General features: G+C 38.9%; 1 protein-coding gene across 7 annotated transcripts in view; it reads right to left on the bottom strand.

Moving 5' to 3' along the window:
• Positions 1–9,488: 9,488 nt before the first annotated feature.
• Positions 9,489–18,730, bottom strand: part of gramd1bb (GRAM domain containing 1Bb) — a 114,369-nt gene continuing 105,127 nt past the window's right edge. For all 7 annotated transcript variants that reach the window (XM_088345058.1, XM_088345059.1, XM_088345055.1 and 4 more), the window contains one exon: positions 9,489–16,531. In XM_088345058.1, the coding sequence (XP_088201184.1) occupies positions 16,442–16,531 (90 nt within the window). In that variant the 3' untranslated portion in view covers positions 9,489–16,441. The remainder of the gene's footprint in view (positions 16,532–18,730) is intronic.

The following is an 18,730-nucleotide window of genomic DNA, read 5'->3' on the forward strand; positions in this document are numbered from 1 at the left end:
AGAGAAAAGAAAGCGCCAAGGCTATGAAGAGAGAAAGAGAAAAGAGAAAAGGAAAAAAGGAAGTTAAAGCAAAAGAGGTTGAAAGACCCAGAGAGAGAAAGAGACAAAGAGCAACAAAGGAAGAGAAAAAGAGAGACACAGAGAGTGAAAGAGACAGAGACAGAGTGGGAGAAAAGGGGTGGAAAAGAAAGAGAGAGAGAGAAATAAATACAAGTACAGTGTCTTTGTGAGAGGCACCTGGCTTTGGCAACATCAAGTTGGCATATTTCAACCTGCAGTTTGTTTTTCTCTTGCGCTTCTCTGAGTGTTGTCTCGCGGGCCGGATTCAATCCCTCAGCGGGCCTGATCTGGCCCGCGGCTGCCTGTTTGACACCTGTGATTTAGCCAATCAGATTCTAAGTTAGAAAGTCAGTCACCTGCTAGTGGGCCTTGGGAAAAGTCTGCAAGACAAAATTTTTCGAATCCACCAGTGCGTGGAATATTTTGCGATGGATGAGTGCTGGGGTGTCCAATCTTTTCAGAAAGCGGGCCAGATTTGGTGAGATGAAAATTTTCGAGGGCCGGCTATTCAGCCTGGCGTTCTTTGAACTGTCTTTAATTAATTGACCCTGTTTGAACGGTTTGCAGTGCTCAGCCCAACCTTATAGCTCACCTTAGTAGCATTTTCATTTGACTCGCAGGGTCTCCTGAAAAGCGCTGCCGTGCTGTAAAAACAGCTTACAGTTGCTTCACCTTTTCACAGTTAGTTTTCAGGTAGCATTTTGTAGTTGGCATGTTTCGTCTGGCAGTGCTTCTTGATATTATATTCTTTGAAAACAGCCACAGTTTCTATCTAAATCAGGCAGATTCAGTCGTTTCGGAATTCATTGAAAAAAAGATTCCAATTTCCACTTGTCTTCGAAGCGACGGCCCTCACAGTCAACTTTTCTTTTTTAAATTTTTTACAAACGCCATGTCTGAAATGAGGCGGCATGACGGGTGGGTGGTTAGCGTGCATCCCCACGGTGTGGAGGTCCAGGGTTCAATTTCAGCTCCCTCGACCTCCCGTGAGGATTTTGCGTGTTCTCCCTGTGCCTGCGTGGCTTTCCTCCAATTAGTTTCTAGATTCCAAAAGATCCTGCCCGAAAATAGCTGGGATGGGCTCAAACACCCCCGCGACCCCACTGAGTATTAACGTTCAGATAACGGATGGATGTAAATGGGGTAGGCTAAAACTCAAGCCAAGGGTAGGGTGGCTAAAGGGCTACTGCCATCATCTGGTGAAATGGTGATGTTTTTATTTTTTTGTACAAATGTATTTTCTACTGATGGGCAGCACGGCGGCGCAGTGGTTAGCACGTGTGCGGCACAGTTCTAAGGTCTTGGGAACCTCCTGTGTGGGTTCAAATCCAGCTACCGGACTTCCTGTGCGGAGTTTGTATGTTCTCCCCGTGCTTGCGTGGGTTTCCTCTGGGCATTCCGGTTTCCTCCCACATTCCAAAGACATGCATTTCAGGTGGATTGGCTGGTCCAAATTGTCCCTAGGTGTGAATGAGCGAGCGAATTGTCTGTCCCTGTGTGCCCTGCTGGCAACCAGTTCAGGGTGTCCCCTGCCCACTGCCCGATGATTGCTGGGATGGGCTCCAGCACCCCGCGACCCTCCTGAGGATAAGCGGTGCAGCTAATGAGATGAGATGAGATTTTATACTGCGTTCAAGCTTACATGCGGGCAACATACTATTAATCTTAAAACAGAGGTCGCGTGCCAGTAAAAATTTGATCACGGGCTGTAACTGGCCCCCGGGCCGGACTTTGGACTTTTTAGTGTAATTGTGGGTAAGAACACTAGATCATCTGTACCTCATTGAATAAAAAAAATATGTTCGAATACATTTAAAGTGTTAAAAAGAAGTATGCTGAGAGAAGCAGAAGAGATAGGGCCGCAGGACAAAATAAGAAACAGAAATAGTTTTCTTCCAACAGAGAAGAACCACGCTATGGTCGATAAAAGTCAGCACCTGGATTCAACTAAGCAAATAGTTCACATCCTTGCATTGGATATGCACTGCACGCAATAATAGCTTTCATCTGGCTGTGAGATGCGCTGAAAGTATGTTACTTAACTATAGGAGAGAGAAAGCGAGGGGACTGAGCTGTTATAACAATGTAACTACATGTTAATAAACAAATACAATGCATAGCTTTATGCAAATTTGCAATACAGTATTTGGCAAGTACAGTTTAGGTTTTTACAAATGTCTGTATTAAGTTCGACTATAAAACTTTAAAAGAAAGGTGAACTAGTATTAATAGAGTGGTTCTCAAATACTAATGCATGTACACCATATGTGTCCAAAGTCCAGCCTGGGGGCCAGTTACAGCCCGTGATCAAATTTTTACTGGCCCGTGGCCTCTGTCATAAAATTAATAGTATGTGGCCCACGAGTAATGTTGACCGCAGTATAAAATAAATTTGTACGAAACAAAAATAAAAAATCGCCATTTCACTAGGTGATGGCAGGAGGCTTTTGGCCATGTTGCCCTTAGCATTCTGTGAAAAGTTTGGCCCACCCCATTACCAACATGGTGACTGTAAATTAAAAAAGGAAAGTTGACTGTGGGGGTCGCTGCTTCCAAGACAAGTGGTAAACAGAATATTTTTTCCACCGAAATCCGTTACAATGCGTCTGCCTAAATCGCTAAGACACTGTGGCTATTTTCAAAGGCAAACAAAAGGCTAACTGGAAACAAACACTGAAATGGTGAAGCAACTGGTAGCTGTTTTATCGGCACGGGGGCTCTTTTTCACAAGACCCCACAAGTCTAACGAAAATGCGACAAAGGCGAGCTATGAAGTCACTGCAAACCTTTCATCGAGTGAAATAAAGCTTGTGTGAGAAACGTCACGCATCTGGGTCCTCCACCTGTTCCGGTTCTTGACACTCAAGCCTAGTTTGGCAAATGTAACAAAGTTTCACCAATAAGTCAAACTGTTTTTACCCAATGTGGCCCGCCACTTAAAAAGTTTGCCCATCGTTGGCCTACAAAATTACTACTTTTTATTTTAAATCCCCTCCAAACTGCTTTATTAAAAATTGCAGGCATTTTGTAAAAAACAACACATTTGTATAAAACATTTTTTCCTAATTTTGATTATTTAATCAGTCAAATATCGAACTAACAATATCTCTCAGGGAGTACATCAATTACAAAAACATAATGTTAAACATATGTAATAACCTCAACTGTACTTGCCAAATACTGTATTGCAATTTTGCATAAAGCTATGCATTGTATAGTTTATTACCATGTAGTTACATTGTTACAACAGCTCAGTCCCCTTTTATTCATTGATCGCTCATTGATCTTTTCTCAATTTGGACCTCAAAATAGCAAACTTGTGTGCAAAAAACATCAACGCGATCCAAGAGAAGCTCTTAGACCAGTTCCAAAATAGGAAGGGCATGCACAGAAGAAACTCGAAGTTTGGGGAAGATTTTTGTTTTTTTTGCTCAAGGGCAATATTCAGACTAGATAATTAGCATTGCTCCAACAGTAAGTCATAAATGACTTCGTCCAGACTTGAAGACTCAAGTTCCAGAGTCCAGATGGAGCCACATCATCGACAGCCCTCAGATTGCTCTAATTTTACGTTGCGTGTGCCAACTTGGACTTGCATGAGCTCACATTAGCCTTCCTGCTCACAAGCAAGTAGGCTAAATGCTTTATTATGGGGAATTTTCTAGCCACAAAAAATGTTTCCTGAAAAAAAGCTTAAAACCCATTGAGAAAAGCCGTGGCCTCAGTTATGTAAGATCTTCACAAGTCCCAGAACTCAATAGATTGGCGGAATACAGCTGGAATGCCTTAAGAGAGAAACTCGACACTACAGCAAACAAAGTATGAAATCTTCTTTTTCAAATAGCGATGAGTCGAGTGGTCTGATATCCATTGATGAACGTCTTTGCTCGAGTGAGATGATTAGTTGCACAACGTAAGCTCTAAAAGTACTCTGAATCGAATTTGTGGTTGAACAGTGTTTTCTTTCAGTGGACGTTCTGTGAAAGAGCAGTTAAAGGAACATGAGACATCATTTTCACACATGCGTTGGCTACCACTGAGTCTAGACCTAAACTCTACTGGGAATTTTTGGAATGTGCTGGACAAGACTTTACACAGCACTCTGACACGACACACCCCTTCATAAATGCGAGCGGAAAAAACAAAATGGTTGAAGCAAATATTATATTTTGAAATATTTGAGCTATCCGGTTTTACTCCATGATGAACTGAATAAATCTAGTCATTTTGTTAAGGGACTTATCTAATCAACTAATTTCTTTCAATGAAACTGACTACTGGGGAGATGTCAGCTGACTGGACTCATGACCAGTGTTCATTTTACCTCTGAAAAGTGATGGGTCCCGGGGACTCGCATGCTCAAAAATCTATGGGTCCCAACAGAGATCTATGGGTCCCTAAAATTTAGTGTTATCGAGGTTGAAATTGTAAATCGGTGACAAATATATAATAAAAATCTATATATTCATTCAGTTTTAATCATCAAATTGTTAATTCCTTTTCTGCATCAAATTATTGTTGGTAATATACCGATTAAAGGGATAACCACAAACCTGTCTTTTTTCATTTTCTCCTTTTATACTTCCTTTTTTTCTTAACTTCTTTATACAACATAATAATTCGTAATATAATGCATCAAAGCAAGTGAGCCGTTTGAGAGCCGGCTCTCTTGAATGAGTTGAGCCGAAAAAGCCGGTTCTCTAAAAAGAGACGGACTTTTCACTACACAACTCGAGATCGGCGTGCAGACGAAAACTCGAACCGCGAGACCAAAACAACAGCTGCCGGATCTGGCTGACGAAAAGTTTGGAGTGCGGTAAATCTTTGTTTAAAAAAAATGTAATCGGGTAATAATGACAATTTTGTGTCAAAAAAGTTGACACGTCCTGGGACGCACGTTGATTGGAGACTATGCGTCCCCAGCAAAAATGATGCGTCTAGGATGCAGGGACGCGGGCAAACGAGAACACTGCATGACTGGTGAAACCAGGTCTAAGTTGTGGCTCAGATGGTGTAATCTGATTTCGATGAATTACAAGGAGGCCTAGTCCAATTGATTCTAAACACAGGTGGAGGTTAGCATATGCTTATACTGTAAATGTACCTTGCTCACTTGGACTATGTGTCATGATTACTGATGTGAAGCAATTGTGCCCGCTCCTTCGGCGCCATCTGATTGGCTCCCTGTCCCTAATTAAACCCACTCCTTTCTGTCACCTGTTGTCAGTCCGTCAACGAACCTCTGCCCCGCAATACGTGATTTCTGACTCGGTCCTGTTTTCCTGTTGGTATTTCCAGTTCGGTATTGTTCCCGTCTATTTTTGTCCTGTTTATTTTCGATATCCCGTTTCATTATCTGTCCGTCCTGACCTGTCCGGTATCGACCCCATCTGTCCGATATCAACTCTGGCAATTGGAATTGATCTCGTCTGTCTCTGGCTTCCATGCCAGACCGCTGTCTAAAATGCATGACCGCCCATTTCCCGTAAAATAAAAGGCTTGTGTGAGAACGTCACGCGTTTGGGTCCTGATCCTGTTCTGGTTCCTGACACGATTTTGTTTATGCTTTTAAATGTCTATGATTTGAGCAAAATGTAGTCCCAGCTCAGGTGTTGTTTTAAAATGACGCCGACTGACCGTGAACTTCCCCATGGGAAGAACACCTTTACTACTTTTAAGTGGCGATCGATTTTATAATAATGAGCTTAAGAACTCCTACATTTATTGTTTTAAATTTAAAACAATGATAAATTGTTTCAGTTACATTGACAAGAGTCAGGGAGCTATTAAAGTGTTATTAAAGTTTTATTTTACAAGAAATGCTGCAATGTATTTTTTTATATGAACCTAAAAAAAAGACGCATTATGGTATTTATACTTAAAATATATTGATTTTTCTGTGAAAAATCATTTTTTAAAGCTTTTATTCAACTTTATAAGATAAGTTTTTGAGTCTTGGAAAATTAAGGAGATATTTTTTATTTGTGTGATTCAATAATCAAGTTCAGTTTTTCTCTTATTGCATTGTATTTATATTCTTAATTTTGATAAATATCTGTTCGAAATGTCGGCTATTAGCCTCCTTCAGCAACTAATAATTGATAACGGCTTAAAGTAAAATTAGATAGTAGATTTTCTCATCTTAAGTCATGTCATTTGTTGCTCGTATAAAATGGGGAAATGTAATCCTTGAAATAAGCAAAATGATGTGAAGATTGGATGAATCAAGGTACATGTCAACAAGCGCAGATGAAATTAACAGTTTTGATGAAACAAGAACAAAATAAACAAAAAAACGCAACAAAGAAAACCCCACCACAGGTAATCAATAAAACAAAAATCATGAAGTCTTTCAACTCACAACTCTGAGGCTGATATGCTATTGACTAGCTTACAGGGATGGCCAACCTGGTCCTCGAGAGCCGCATGTGTTTGGAGGTTTCTCTGCTCCAACAGAGGTGATTCCAATCACCTGGATCATTATCAAGCTCTCACAAAACTTGCTAACAAGCTGAAAATGGGCATTACCTGTATTGGAGCAGAGAAACCTCCAAAACATGCAGACCATGTGGCTCTTGAGGACACTAGCATAAACATATGCTAATCAATATTAAGGAATTTGCTGAAAATAAGTATAGTAACAAACATCTACAAATAGAACATTGTATGAAAAAACATGTTATTTAAAATGAATGGATTTACAGTATGATGTAAATCTGTGTTCACGTTTTTTCTCCAAAACTGAAGGTATTTAAATCTTGGTGTAAATCAAGTTTAAGATGAAAAGCAGGTCATTGCCAAGACGTTGAGCGGATTATTGGAAGTACAGATGGCCTATGGGGACCCACTCTACTGTAGCAACTCCACCCCCCCCAAAACAAAGCTTTTGACATGAATATTTTAAAGCCTGTACTTCATGTTGAGAAGTAGAGCACTTGATTAATATTTCATATATTATTGTCCCAATTTTCTTCCCACTGATGCAGCGCTCCAACTTCTTAATGCTTCAAAAGCTTATATTCAAAAAGTATGATAAAATAGAGTGTTAAGGACCCACTCGAGGCTGTGGAGAAGCACAGCGGACAAAACACAGATTAGTGTAGTAACTGAGGTCTTTATTCAGACTGTGTTCTGTAAACGGGAAGCCAGGTAGCGAGGCACCAGACGTGGTCCAAGAAGCAGGCGCTAGGTCGGTGTTCCAATAAAGTCCATCCGAGAAGGTGATAGTCCAAGAGTTCTTTAGGCGGTACACGTTTTCCGCAAGGGCAGGCAAGGGTTCGGTAAAATAGAATAACAAAAAAGCTGAGACAAGAGTACTTGGGGGTGACAAGGAAGGCAACGAACTAGCAGTGTGCTAAGGGGACAGAGAGTTTAAATTGGGACAAGGGAGAGTCGTGATAGGAGGGAAATTAGGACAAAGGAACTCAGACGTGATGAGTTAAAAAAGTATTATAAAATAGAATAGAATAGAATATACCTTTATTGTCATTGTTACAAAATGGGTTAACATATTGTGACAAAGAATAGAGGCAACAATTGTGGTCAACGGCGCAGACGAGGGGTCAGTGGTCAAATAAACTCAACCAGTGACAGTCCAAGAGTTTGTCGGGTGGTAAGGATTCAATACAATGGAGACACGGAATCAACTTTCATAGTTACAGCTCTACATTGCCGTGTCCTCTGATGACACAACTCCTATAGATACCCTTTTAAATTGAATTTCCGATATCAAGTCTTTCTACAGCTCAACCAGGACAAAACAAAGGTTTTACTCATTGGTCCTGAAGGTCGGAGAGAGAAACTTTTCCCAAAACTACAAGATTTTGGACCTCTAGATTACATTAAAAACTTTGGCGTTATTTTAGACTCTGAGCTCAATTTTATTCCACATATCAAAAACATATCTAAAATTGTATTTTATCATCTCAATAATATAGTCTGCCCATTTCTCAGGCAAACATGGAGGTACTGATGCATACTTTTATACACTGTGTTCTTGTATAGATTATTGTAATGCCCTCCTCTCCGGTGTCATGAGTACTGATTAGTATCACCTGAGCCTGCTCATTTGGCGCCAGCCGCTGTGGGCTACCTGATTGGTTCCCTGTCCTTTTTTAATCCCGGTCCTTTAATCCTGTAATTCTTCGGTTGTCAGTCCGTCAGCGAACCTCTGTTGTTACAAGCCAAGCATTTTGACCCTGACTCCCGCCTGTCCCGTTTTTGCACCCGTTTTTCCACCTGTCCATTCCTGATCTCCCCGTTTGTCTCTGGCTCTGACCTGTTTTTAAACGCCCGTCCCGGCTTAAGCCCCGTTTTTGATCCCGACTTTGTTTTTGCTCTCTTGTTCCGGCTACTAACCTGTTTTTTCCGTCCTTGACACTGACATCAAGGTGTTTTCACTAGTTTTAAAATGTTTTAATGGTCTTGGGCCATCCTATCTGATTTGCTTTTATTGACCCTAACCCTGAGGTCCTCTGACAGGGGTTTGTTGATTGTTCACAGTGTGAAGACCAAAACCTACGGTGAAGCAGCATTCAGCCATTTTGGTTCTCATCTATGGAACTGTCTGCCATAGATGTGATAAGGAAACTGACCAGAAAGAGAGAGCGAGAGCGAGAGACAGAGAGAGAGAGAGAGAAAGCCCTCCCCCTTAAGTATTCCTACAGAGACACAGGATCCTGAGTGCAGGTGACATAGAATTAAAAGAATAATAACTCTTAGTCATGTTTTATTTTTCACCAAGACCTTTCTTCATGTTTTGGAGAATTATGGGGAAATAAAAATACATTATGAATGCAACCCCCATGAAAAACGAGGGATTACCGTACAGTAAAAGCAAAAAGTGTCATGAACCGGAACGGGAGGAGAACCCAAATGCGTGTCGTTCTCACACAAGCTTTTATTTTATGGGAAATAGGGCAGTCATGCACATTAACCCAAACGCCAGTGATTCGGCGATCGTTGGGCGGTGAACGTAAGTCAGCAGTCTGGCGTGGAATGACAGGAAGCCAGAGGCCGACGAAACCGATACCAATTGCTCGAGCAGATATCGGACAGATGGGGTTGATACCGGACAGGACGGGACAGACAGGATTGATATCAAAACTGGATATCGAAATTAAACAGGACAAACTAGACGGCAACGAAACAGGAGATCAATATTAAACTGGACAAAATAAACGGGAACAATACCGGACAGGAAAGAGGCAGGGAACCGGACAGAGTCAAAACATAAGTCTTGCGGGGCAGAGGTTCGTTGACAGACTGACAAAGGGTGCGTGGGAGCACTAAGCTTAAATAGAAGGGAAGCCAATCTGTCAACGAGCCGCAGCTGGCGCCACACGGGCGGGGCTAATTGGGCGCCATGGCAACCGTGACAAAAAGGTTCTCATGATGACAAAAAAAAACAACAACACAGGGAGCAAATGTATCATCTTTATATCTTTATTCGTACGTTCACTCTCTACTTCACAAGAACCAGAAAGCCATTTTAGTCTCTATGAGGCAGAACAAAATAAAAATCAATTATCAGCAAAGTCAAACAAAACCTACGCGCAGCGCAGGCTAGTCTTCTTTTCTCAAGATTGTGTGTCTGCACACAAACACGTAGCATATCATATACTTACAGTATATATTTATCTTGTGTAGAAATGTTACTAAAATTCTCCTCAGAGAAGATCAAAACATCTTCTAAAAAAAGAAACAGACAGCAGAACTCCTTTGATTCGTATTTAATCAGTGTTCTTTTCCCATGTTAGGGAAACAACGTGGAAACATTTGACCTCTAAAATGGCTGCCTGAACTTTCACATGTGAAATAATGTAATATTTTTTTTATGGATGAAATATTTTTAAATATAGATGCGAGTGGAGGATTTCTAATTAATATGGAACAAAAAAGATTGCAGCCATATCAGATCAAACCCATCGATTAGTCTTTACTCTTACTTTAAAGGGACACTGTGTGACATTTGACCACTAGATGCCGCTGAATCGTGTGGTACGAACTAAAACAAGTGCTACAAAGCTAACTACGGAGACTCAAAGTGACCAAACCGCACCATTTTTTTAAACTCCCCCCCCCCTAGCCTTTGAAAAGGATTTTAGTTTTTGGAATACCCTTATCAGCAAGATGTCAGACAATCTTATCAGCTCCCTCTAGGTGAGCCTTGTGTTATGTAAAATAAATACAATTTGTTTGACTTATGACATTTATGTCAAAGTCAAGACCCGGGGGCCGGATGTGGCCCGTGAAAAGGTTTTCTATGGCCCCTGAAATGATCTCTACACTAAATTGGGTCATACACCAGGAATTATTGAGTATTTTTTTTTTTACTGTACGATACCTCTCCATGAAAAAAGTGTCTATGGTTAACGAATGTTTGAATTTTATTGTATTTCAATCCGATCCTATTTTTTGAAAACAATATTTGAATTGAGACAATGATAGAAAATATCGATCATTTAAGTAAATTTAGCCGGCTTTTGCTAAGTAGAAACTAGTGAAGATGCCTGAATAATAGCAGCTAGCTGGCTGGAAAATAATACACCGCAAATATAGTCCTATCTTTCCTTTTTTTTTAAAGAAATGAGCACATATTTAGCTTTAGCGTTTAGCTGTTAGCATTAATACCATTCCCAGGGCGTCGGATAGCACAACCTTAGCACCTAGCGTTGATTAAACAATCGACAGATCAGAGAATCTCAGTAGCTTTAGGGGTCGTTAGCTGCAACTAGCACAATATTAGCAACTGGCATTAGCAGCTTTTTTAATTTAATGTTCATGTTAAGGGGATTTTCATATTAAGCAAGTTTGTCTGTTTGAGTACGTTGAAAATGAATGATTACTGACGGAGCCATGCTTTATTCATCTGATTATATTTCAATATATTTCGTATGTTTTCAGTAGCTTCAATTAGCTTCACTAGCCTATACAGTGGAACCTCGGTTTTCGAACGCCTCTCAGTTCGAACAAATCGGAGTCCGACCAAAAATTTCGAGAAATCCTTGCTTCGCTGTCCGGTCAAAAAATCGGAGTTCGAACGCCGGTAATGCGTGAGTGCGTACGCTAGGGTGCGATGCTGAGCAGCGTAAGGTAGTAGATCGCTCTTTTCGTGACCAACTGTTATCGCGTGCGGACGTGCTTCGTTTTGCTTTCGCTTTTAATATAGGTGTACGAAGTGTTTTAGGCACTAATTTTGTCTCCGAAGAAAGTCAGTGCAAGCAGCAAAGTTGCTACAGGTGAAAAAAGAAAAGTAGTGTAATTTTCCTTCCTCCTCCATCCCTCTCCCCACCGACCACCTGCGCCTTCTGCTGACCACCTCAAAGGTAAGAAATCCATTCATAATTCTTTTCTTTATCCCTTTTTAAAAAAATGTTTACACGTTCATGTTAGCATAATCTTTCGTACGGAAGATTACGATAACGCGAACGTACGATTAGCCTGGGTTAGCTTTATGTTTACGTTAAACATTCAAGGTAAACATTCAGGGTGTTGCAACGAAGCCCAACCTTCAGGGTGTTGGAACGGAGCCCCCTTTCCAATGAACCGCTCACCACTTGTTGTGGAGACCCGGATGCTAAATCACTTGTAAACGACCTGATTTTTTTATTTTTACACGTTCATGTTAGCATAATCTTTTGTACGGAAGATTACGATAACGTGAACGTACGATTAGCCTGGCTTAGTCATGTTTCCTTTTAGTTAGCTTTATGTTCACGTTAAACATTCAAGGTAAACATTCAGGGTGTTGGAACGGATTAAAACGATTTACATTATTTTTAATGGGAAAAATGATTTCGGTGATCGAACAAATTGGTTTTCGAACAGGGTTCTGGAACTCATTATGGTCGAGAACCGAGGTTCCACTGTATATAGAATCTGAAAAATTGTCAACACTACATTAGTATTGCCAACTTTTTGACATTTAAACCCCTGAATGCGAAAAATGCGAATTTCTTTGATAGTTCATATAATTTTGCTCATTATTCAAATCAATATATTTTAATGAATGAAGTTTTACCACTAAGAGGCGCTGATTAACACACAATGTCCCATTGAACAAAATATTTACTTCTTTTTTTAAAATTAAAATGTATACAACTGCAGATTCTTATCATCAAAGTGTTCCACATCTGTGCACTGAAAATACAATCTTTAATACAATGAAGGTACATTTTCCCATACTATTCAATAGTATAACTGGAGTATCCATAATACAATTTATTGTAAAAAATAAATTTAAAAAAAACCCTCAAAGTGATTGAATGGAATCCGATTCATTGAGTCCAAAATTGAAAACACACTGAGTCATATTTGCTCTCCAGCTCGATTAGTTAAGTGTTTCTTAAACAAAACAATAACAAAGAAGAATCATCTGGAAAGGTAAAAATAGTTTCTAATTCACATTTCTTCACGACATTCCGTACCATCATAAAAATAAAGCATAGATTATTTTTTCATGACCCTTCTGTTTCATCTAGTATACCACATTGGTTTATCTCTTGCTTATATATTTGTATTAAAACAAGTAGCAGAAAAACAGGTAGCAAAACGAACCTTGGAGTCATCTCCCACACAGCAGGAGTTGGTCCGTTTTGATGGACACTAGAGGTAAGATCTTAAGCCCGACCTAAAATTTTCAACCATTACGTTCATGTTTGGGACAGGCTTCTTGCTGACTTTCTTTTCAAAAGTATCCACCCATCATCATTCTTGGTTTCCTTTTGGGTCGCACAGTAGAGGATAGTTTCCTTCCCGCAGCCCGGCTCGGGGGACTAAATACATCAGGCGAATCCTCCACTGCCCGTCACAGAGAAAAAGAAACAAAAAACAATGACAGGTGGAATTCAGCGAGAGAGAAGTTTGGCCCTCAAATAAAACATGAAAATTTGGGTTTCCTTCGGGCTCTGTCCTTCAATGCAGGTTAATTGGTCAGGTTCGGGCTGGATTTCTCTTAGGCCCGATCTTACCTCTAATAGACACATAAAACACTTAGGATAGGATTTCCTTTCTAAAACACAGAGGAAAATTCAAAACTATTCTTTCGTGGAGATCAAGTATTTCTCATCAAGACCAAAATTAAAAACAAAAAACAAAAAAGCCATTCTTATCAAAGCTGGAAATTGTAATAAAGTGCTTCTCTTATCTTCGGAATTGGATGATTTAAACACAAGGAAGTCAGAAGGTTTGGAAGTACTTTCAGTTAAAATAGATATTTTTTGTTTTTCTAGCCATGCTCTTGAAGCCAAACTTCTTCATGTCATTATAATACTTTATGGAACAGACAACATTACAATTTCTAGAATTCCTCTGTCAGGTTTTCGATCATTCTCATGCTTTCCTGTAGCAGACAAACACATGAAAACAGTTTGAAGCATTCGATTTGGAGCAATCAGAAACAAGAGTGTGACATTTGGTGATTTGGCCTCTGGCAGCCATTCTGATTTTTAGGGGCTAGTGTGGCAATGCCCGAGCATATTCAGCATATGCCCCTTTAATAATGATTGGTATGATAATACTTTAATATAGTTTTAGTATAACAAGCCATTCGCAGCCATTGATATTCAAAAGGAGTACCAAACATATTAAGTATATTTATCGTTATATAGTGATCTACGCATGTAGTCGATTTACTCATTGCTCTGTTTTTGTGTCTTTTGAATGTCCATTAGTTTAAGTAGTTACTCTGAAACATCAACACATTTATCGCACACTGTCCCAGACTTATTTATTCAGTTTCGTGACAATCTGACTGAGATGTCTGAGGTAGGGGTGGATGGACTGATCCAAATATTATTAATAGTGACTACTGATTACTAAGAAAGTAATTGGATGGGATCAATACTATTGCTCTGGGATCGATGATTAGCTCCTCCACCAAATTCATCAAGTCGAAGATAGCGCGCACCCATTTGTCTCTCACCCAGACAGCAACGAGCCCCAACAAAAATGCAAAAATGTTACTGTTCCTGAACGTAACCCTATGTCACTAAGGAACCAAAGCCAAAATGGCGTCTTTCTTAGAGCAGATAACTAGACGCTGGGAATGCGAACCAAATGACACTTTATTTACACAAATGACTTTGCTTTCAAAATATTCTGCAGCGAAAAGTGTTTGAGATGTCTTTTTGACAAACGGGGCTGTAGAGGGATGGGTGCGGCCAGGCTGTATTTGCCCAAGACACACCACAGGAAGTGGTGCCCTGACGACCCTGGCTGTTAAGGGATCCAAGAATCAATTAATCAATCAACTGCCGTAACTCTGAAGTTTATTTTTCGAAGATAAAACATTTAAAAAAAATATATAAATAGGATTTCTCATTATGATTTTATACTCTAATAATTTGACATTTCTGCATGTCAGACAGTAATTTCATAATTTATACATTATATTTTATTTTCGTGACATAAAAATATTGGAAAAAAAATACATGTACATAAATACATGTACATAAATATATATATGTTGCATTATTAATATTATGGTAGTGTAATTTAGAATTTAGTCAAAGACAGAATGCAGAAAGTGCTGCTCCCTAATTTTAATATAATAAAGTTTATTCTGCTAATATGGGGCTCAAGGAAGGGCTTTTAGAACATATCTGGATTCAGGCAGATTTTTTTACAGTCCTCTCCTGTTCTCCTTGCCAGTTCAAAATTTGTTGATGACTTCTCTCCTTATGTTGAGTGTCTACTAAACTTTAAAATTATCAGTGTCACTGTACTATTACCTAGTGTTTTTTTGAGTATGCACTTTTATTTATGCATAATAATTTAAAATGGCAGTTTAGGGAGAAATGTAAAATGAGTCTGAATCTGTTTCTTACTTGACCTAGGCCATTGTCAAACTCCCTGTTTCCTTTTCCATCTACATAGGATGGAAACATCACAGTGAATGAGCCCAGTGTATATCAAATTTAGAAGTGCACTTGGGGACCAATCGATCTTTATAGGAAGGAATTCTACCAAGCAACAGAGGGCTATATAAGGAGATGAATAATATTAATATTTATGTATATAAACATTTCTGTTACTGAAAGCGAATTGCAGTAAATTTGAAATCCCCAAAATTAAAAGGACATTGTGTAATATTTGACCACTAGATGTCATTGTATTGAGTAATACAACCAAAAATGTGTTCTTCAAAGCACAAGGAAGATTACAAACTACCAAGACTCAAAGTGACTAAACTTAATCATTTCTTAATCAACAAGTATTAAAAAAAATACACGTTAATATAATAGTTTATGTATTTTTGCTTATTATTCAAATCAATATTGTTAGTTTTAACAAATGATTTGTTAAATAATGCACAATGTCCCTTTAAACACCCAATTTTGGCCTAACTCAAGGCTGCATCCCAAAAGCCTGCGATATATTTTAGAACTGCAGTCAGGCTGCAGGTACAAGGAACGGGGAACAAACAAAAAGGAAACACGTGTGGAATGGTAAAAATGTCACACTCTATACATTCACTCACACTTTCACAGACACACGTGCGAATATAATCGCACAAATGCAGAAACATACTTGCACACTGGACATGTCACAGACATATCTGGCATGCATTTTTTTTCTAGAGGAAAACTTCTCTCAGGAAATTCTTCAACAGCTTTATAGCTCTTGCTTCTTATACACATAAATTAAACAATAAATATAGGTAATGCTCATATATTTTGAAATATATTTATATTAAATCATGAAATACTCTTATAGATTTCAAATATATCTATATTTTTTTCTAAAGAGATATAGTCACAGTTGAGTAACAAAACATGTAATAAGACGTCTCCCTCCCTTCTTGCCCGGATGCAGTGTCTCTTTTTAAAGGAAACATACATTCTACGTCTACATTCGACCATCGTTTGATTGGAGGTTCTTTAACACCGTGGAAGAACCACAACTGTTGTCTTCATATTTGGCTTCTTGTCAGGGAACCAGCCCCGACCAAGACTGCTCAGACCAGATTTGCAAGATTACGCTCTGGTAAAAGAGACGCTGCAGCGAGGACCTCGAAGGGGGAATGTGAGGAACAGTCGAGACGACTTTGAACACTCCCAATGAACCCTGTCTCTCCTCTTCCTGTTGTTTTGGACACGCACGGACTGGAGTTGGAACCACGTGATAACTGACACCAGTTGATGTGTGTATAAACGCATGCAGTGGTGTGAGCTCGTGTTCTCCTGCCTGATGACAACACACATGGCTTACAGTAAGTTGGTGCTGTTGGAGACTTCTTCTTGATTCCCGTCTTATCTTCGTCCCTGTATCTTGGACCCGCTTTTGTGATATCTCCCTGCATACAGACTTGAAAAAGTAAAAGAAAAACGCAGTCCAATATTGCACAGCATGCCCTCATGGCCTTGTTTGTGGTGGTGGGTCAGTGGTACTGAGTCCTCTTGTTGGTGGTTTCAGAGCTGTAGTCCCGCAAACCGATACCCCGCTGGAGGTTCAATAAAGAGTCTTTCATCTGAGGAAGAAATAGAACAGCAGAATCTCAGATTAGGATTGTTGTAGTGGTTTATTTTGCTTGTTTTTGGTTTTAATATTAGACACATGCAAAGGAGATTAAAAAGGATGCTGGTGTGTTTGATATTTTGACTATTATTCATTGTTTACATAAGTGTCACTAATGCTCAAGCATGATGCTGTACTTTGAATCCCAAACCCTTTGGGGTGGATATGCTTTTTGTAACCTGGGGGATTTAATAAAAATAAAGGGCTCAGGGAGGACCTTTTTGTACAGTCCTGTCCTGTTCATGCAGGTTCAAAATTAGTTATTGTCTTCTCTCTTTATTTTGAGTGTCTACTAAACTCTGAACGTATCAAGGTTCCTAATGTTATGACAAATGGATGCTTATTCATCCATTCATCACCTATTTTACCTGCTGCCCTCTGGCAGACCCTATAGGTCCCTTAAAACAAGGACTATCAGGCTCCGAGACAGTTTCTTCCCAGGGCCAGCACCATAAACAAGTGCACAAAACTGTGAAAATATATATATCTTGGCTATGTATAGAAAAATTAGTATTCATATCATATTTTTCGACTCATTTTGGAAATATGCTGCTGCCAAATATTATTGCAGTACTTCTCATTAAACAATTTGTTCCGATACATTTACAACTTATGGCAGTCTCTGAGCACTACTTTGCACATATTTTTGCCAATTTACCCAACACTCTTTTTTTGTTTTTCTTTTTTAAGTCCTAATATTGTGAATATTTTGCAGCGCCATGTTTAATCTCATAAAAGGTATTCACTAGGTTATTATGAACGACAATGAATACATTGTAATTCAAAGTCATCCATCCATCCATCCATCCATGTGAAGTCGGACCATCTGTTTGTGAAGTAAAGCTTGCCGAATGTAAGCTTTTGACGAAAGGGGTGGGGTTTGCTTCATTTAAACTTCTCATAAACTACTAGGTCATTTTCCACAAGTTGACACAACAACATAACAATAATAACACAACAAACAAAATTCCTAAATCTGTATACATATTTTAGTAACCTGACTTTTAACATTCGGGTTGCGAGATGAGACTGGTAAATCAAACGCTTGAGGGAGCAGTTCTGGTAATTTTTTAATACGATAAAAAACACATCAACAAATAAAACTGAATATTCTGGGCTTGTGAGTACAGAAATATGCTGGGATGGTTTCACAAGTAACCTTTCAAAATAGCTGACAATCATTCGTATTCCAAAGGGGCAGAACACTAAAGTTAGTGAAAAATTGCAAAGGCACCAGTGGTTTTATAAAACTCTCGGTCTCCCTCCCAACAGCAAAAGAGAAAACCAATTAAAACTAGGTAGACTGTAAATGGATGTATTCTTGTGAAAGATGAACACACTAGTAAATAAACATGTACAATCTAATATATAGGTAGTCACATTGATTGTTAATTACCACTAAATGATCAACTTAATTAAAATTTAGATTTAATGATGTAAAAGAATGAAAAGGATATGACGAGAAGACTCATTCAATTATATTAATATATATCTACACTGACACAGGAGCTTGTTAATTTGTAGTGAAAAGCAATAACTCATCTTTAAAACAAATTTACGTTTAATAAGAACAAGGAACCAAAATACTAATAGAAATACTAAAATATATGTGATGGATATCAAGTTGTGAATTAAATGACAAATTATAGATCAAACGGTCAAATTACTAAATAATGCACTGACCTAAATGATTGCAGACGTGAAATATTAGTTCCGTTCTCTTTCTATCAATAACTGTTGTGTGAAAAACTAGCAGTCCATAAGATTTTAGGTTTCAGACCAAGGAGGTGTTAGACTATTGTAAAATGTCATGACATACATAGTCATGAAAACATTTGTTTCCATTTTTATCGGTTTCACTATTTGCATCACATTATTCATTCAGTAGTAGTTAATATACTTGATGATTATCAATGTATCTGAGTGAAGCATTTACTCTTGGTTGTGTTTATTTGATGTCTTGTCAGGTCATTGTGGATTCCTTGTCATTTTTAAGTGATTTAATTTGTGGTTGGACCTTTGTCGGAACACTCTCAAATTCCAATGAGTCAGCTTATCTGCCCATCGTGGAAAAAAGGTCATTTGGTGAAATTCCACTATGCACAGAGACTCATCTTTTAAACCACGCCCAGGTCTTATAAAATACAAACCT

Source organism: Urocampus carinirostris, chromosome 10 (assembly GCF_059441175.1).
Source record: "Urocampus carinirostris isolate Australia breed hairy pipefish chromosome 10, RoL_Ucar_1.0, whole genome shotgun sequence".
In the NCBI taxonomy this organism is placed as follows: Eukaryota; Metazoa; Chordata; class Actinopteri; order Syngnathiformes; family Syngnathidae; genus Urocampus; species Urocampus carinirostris.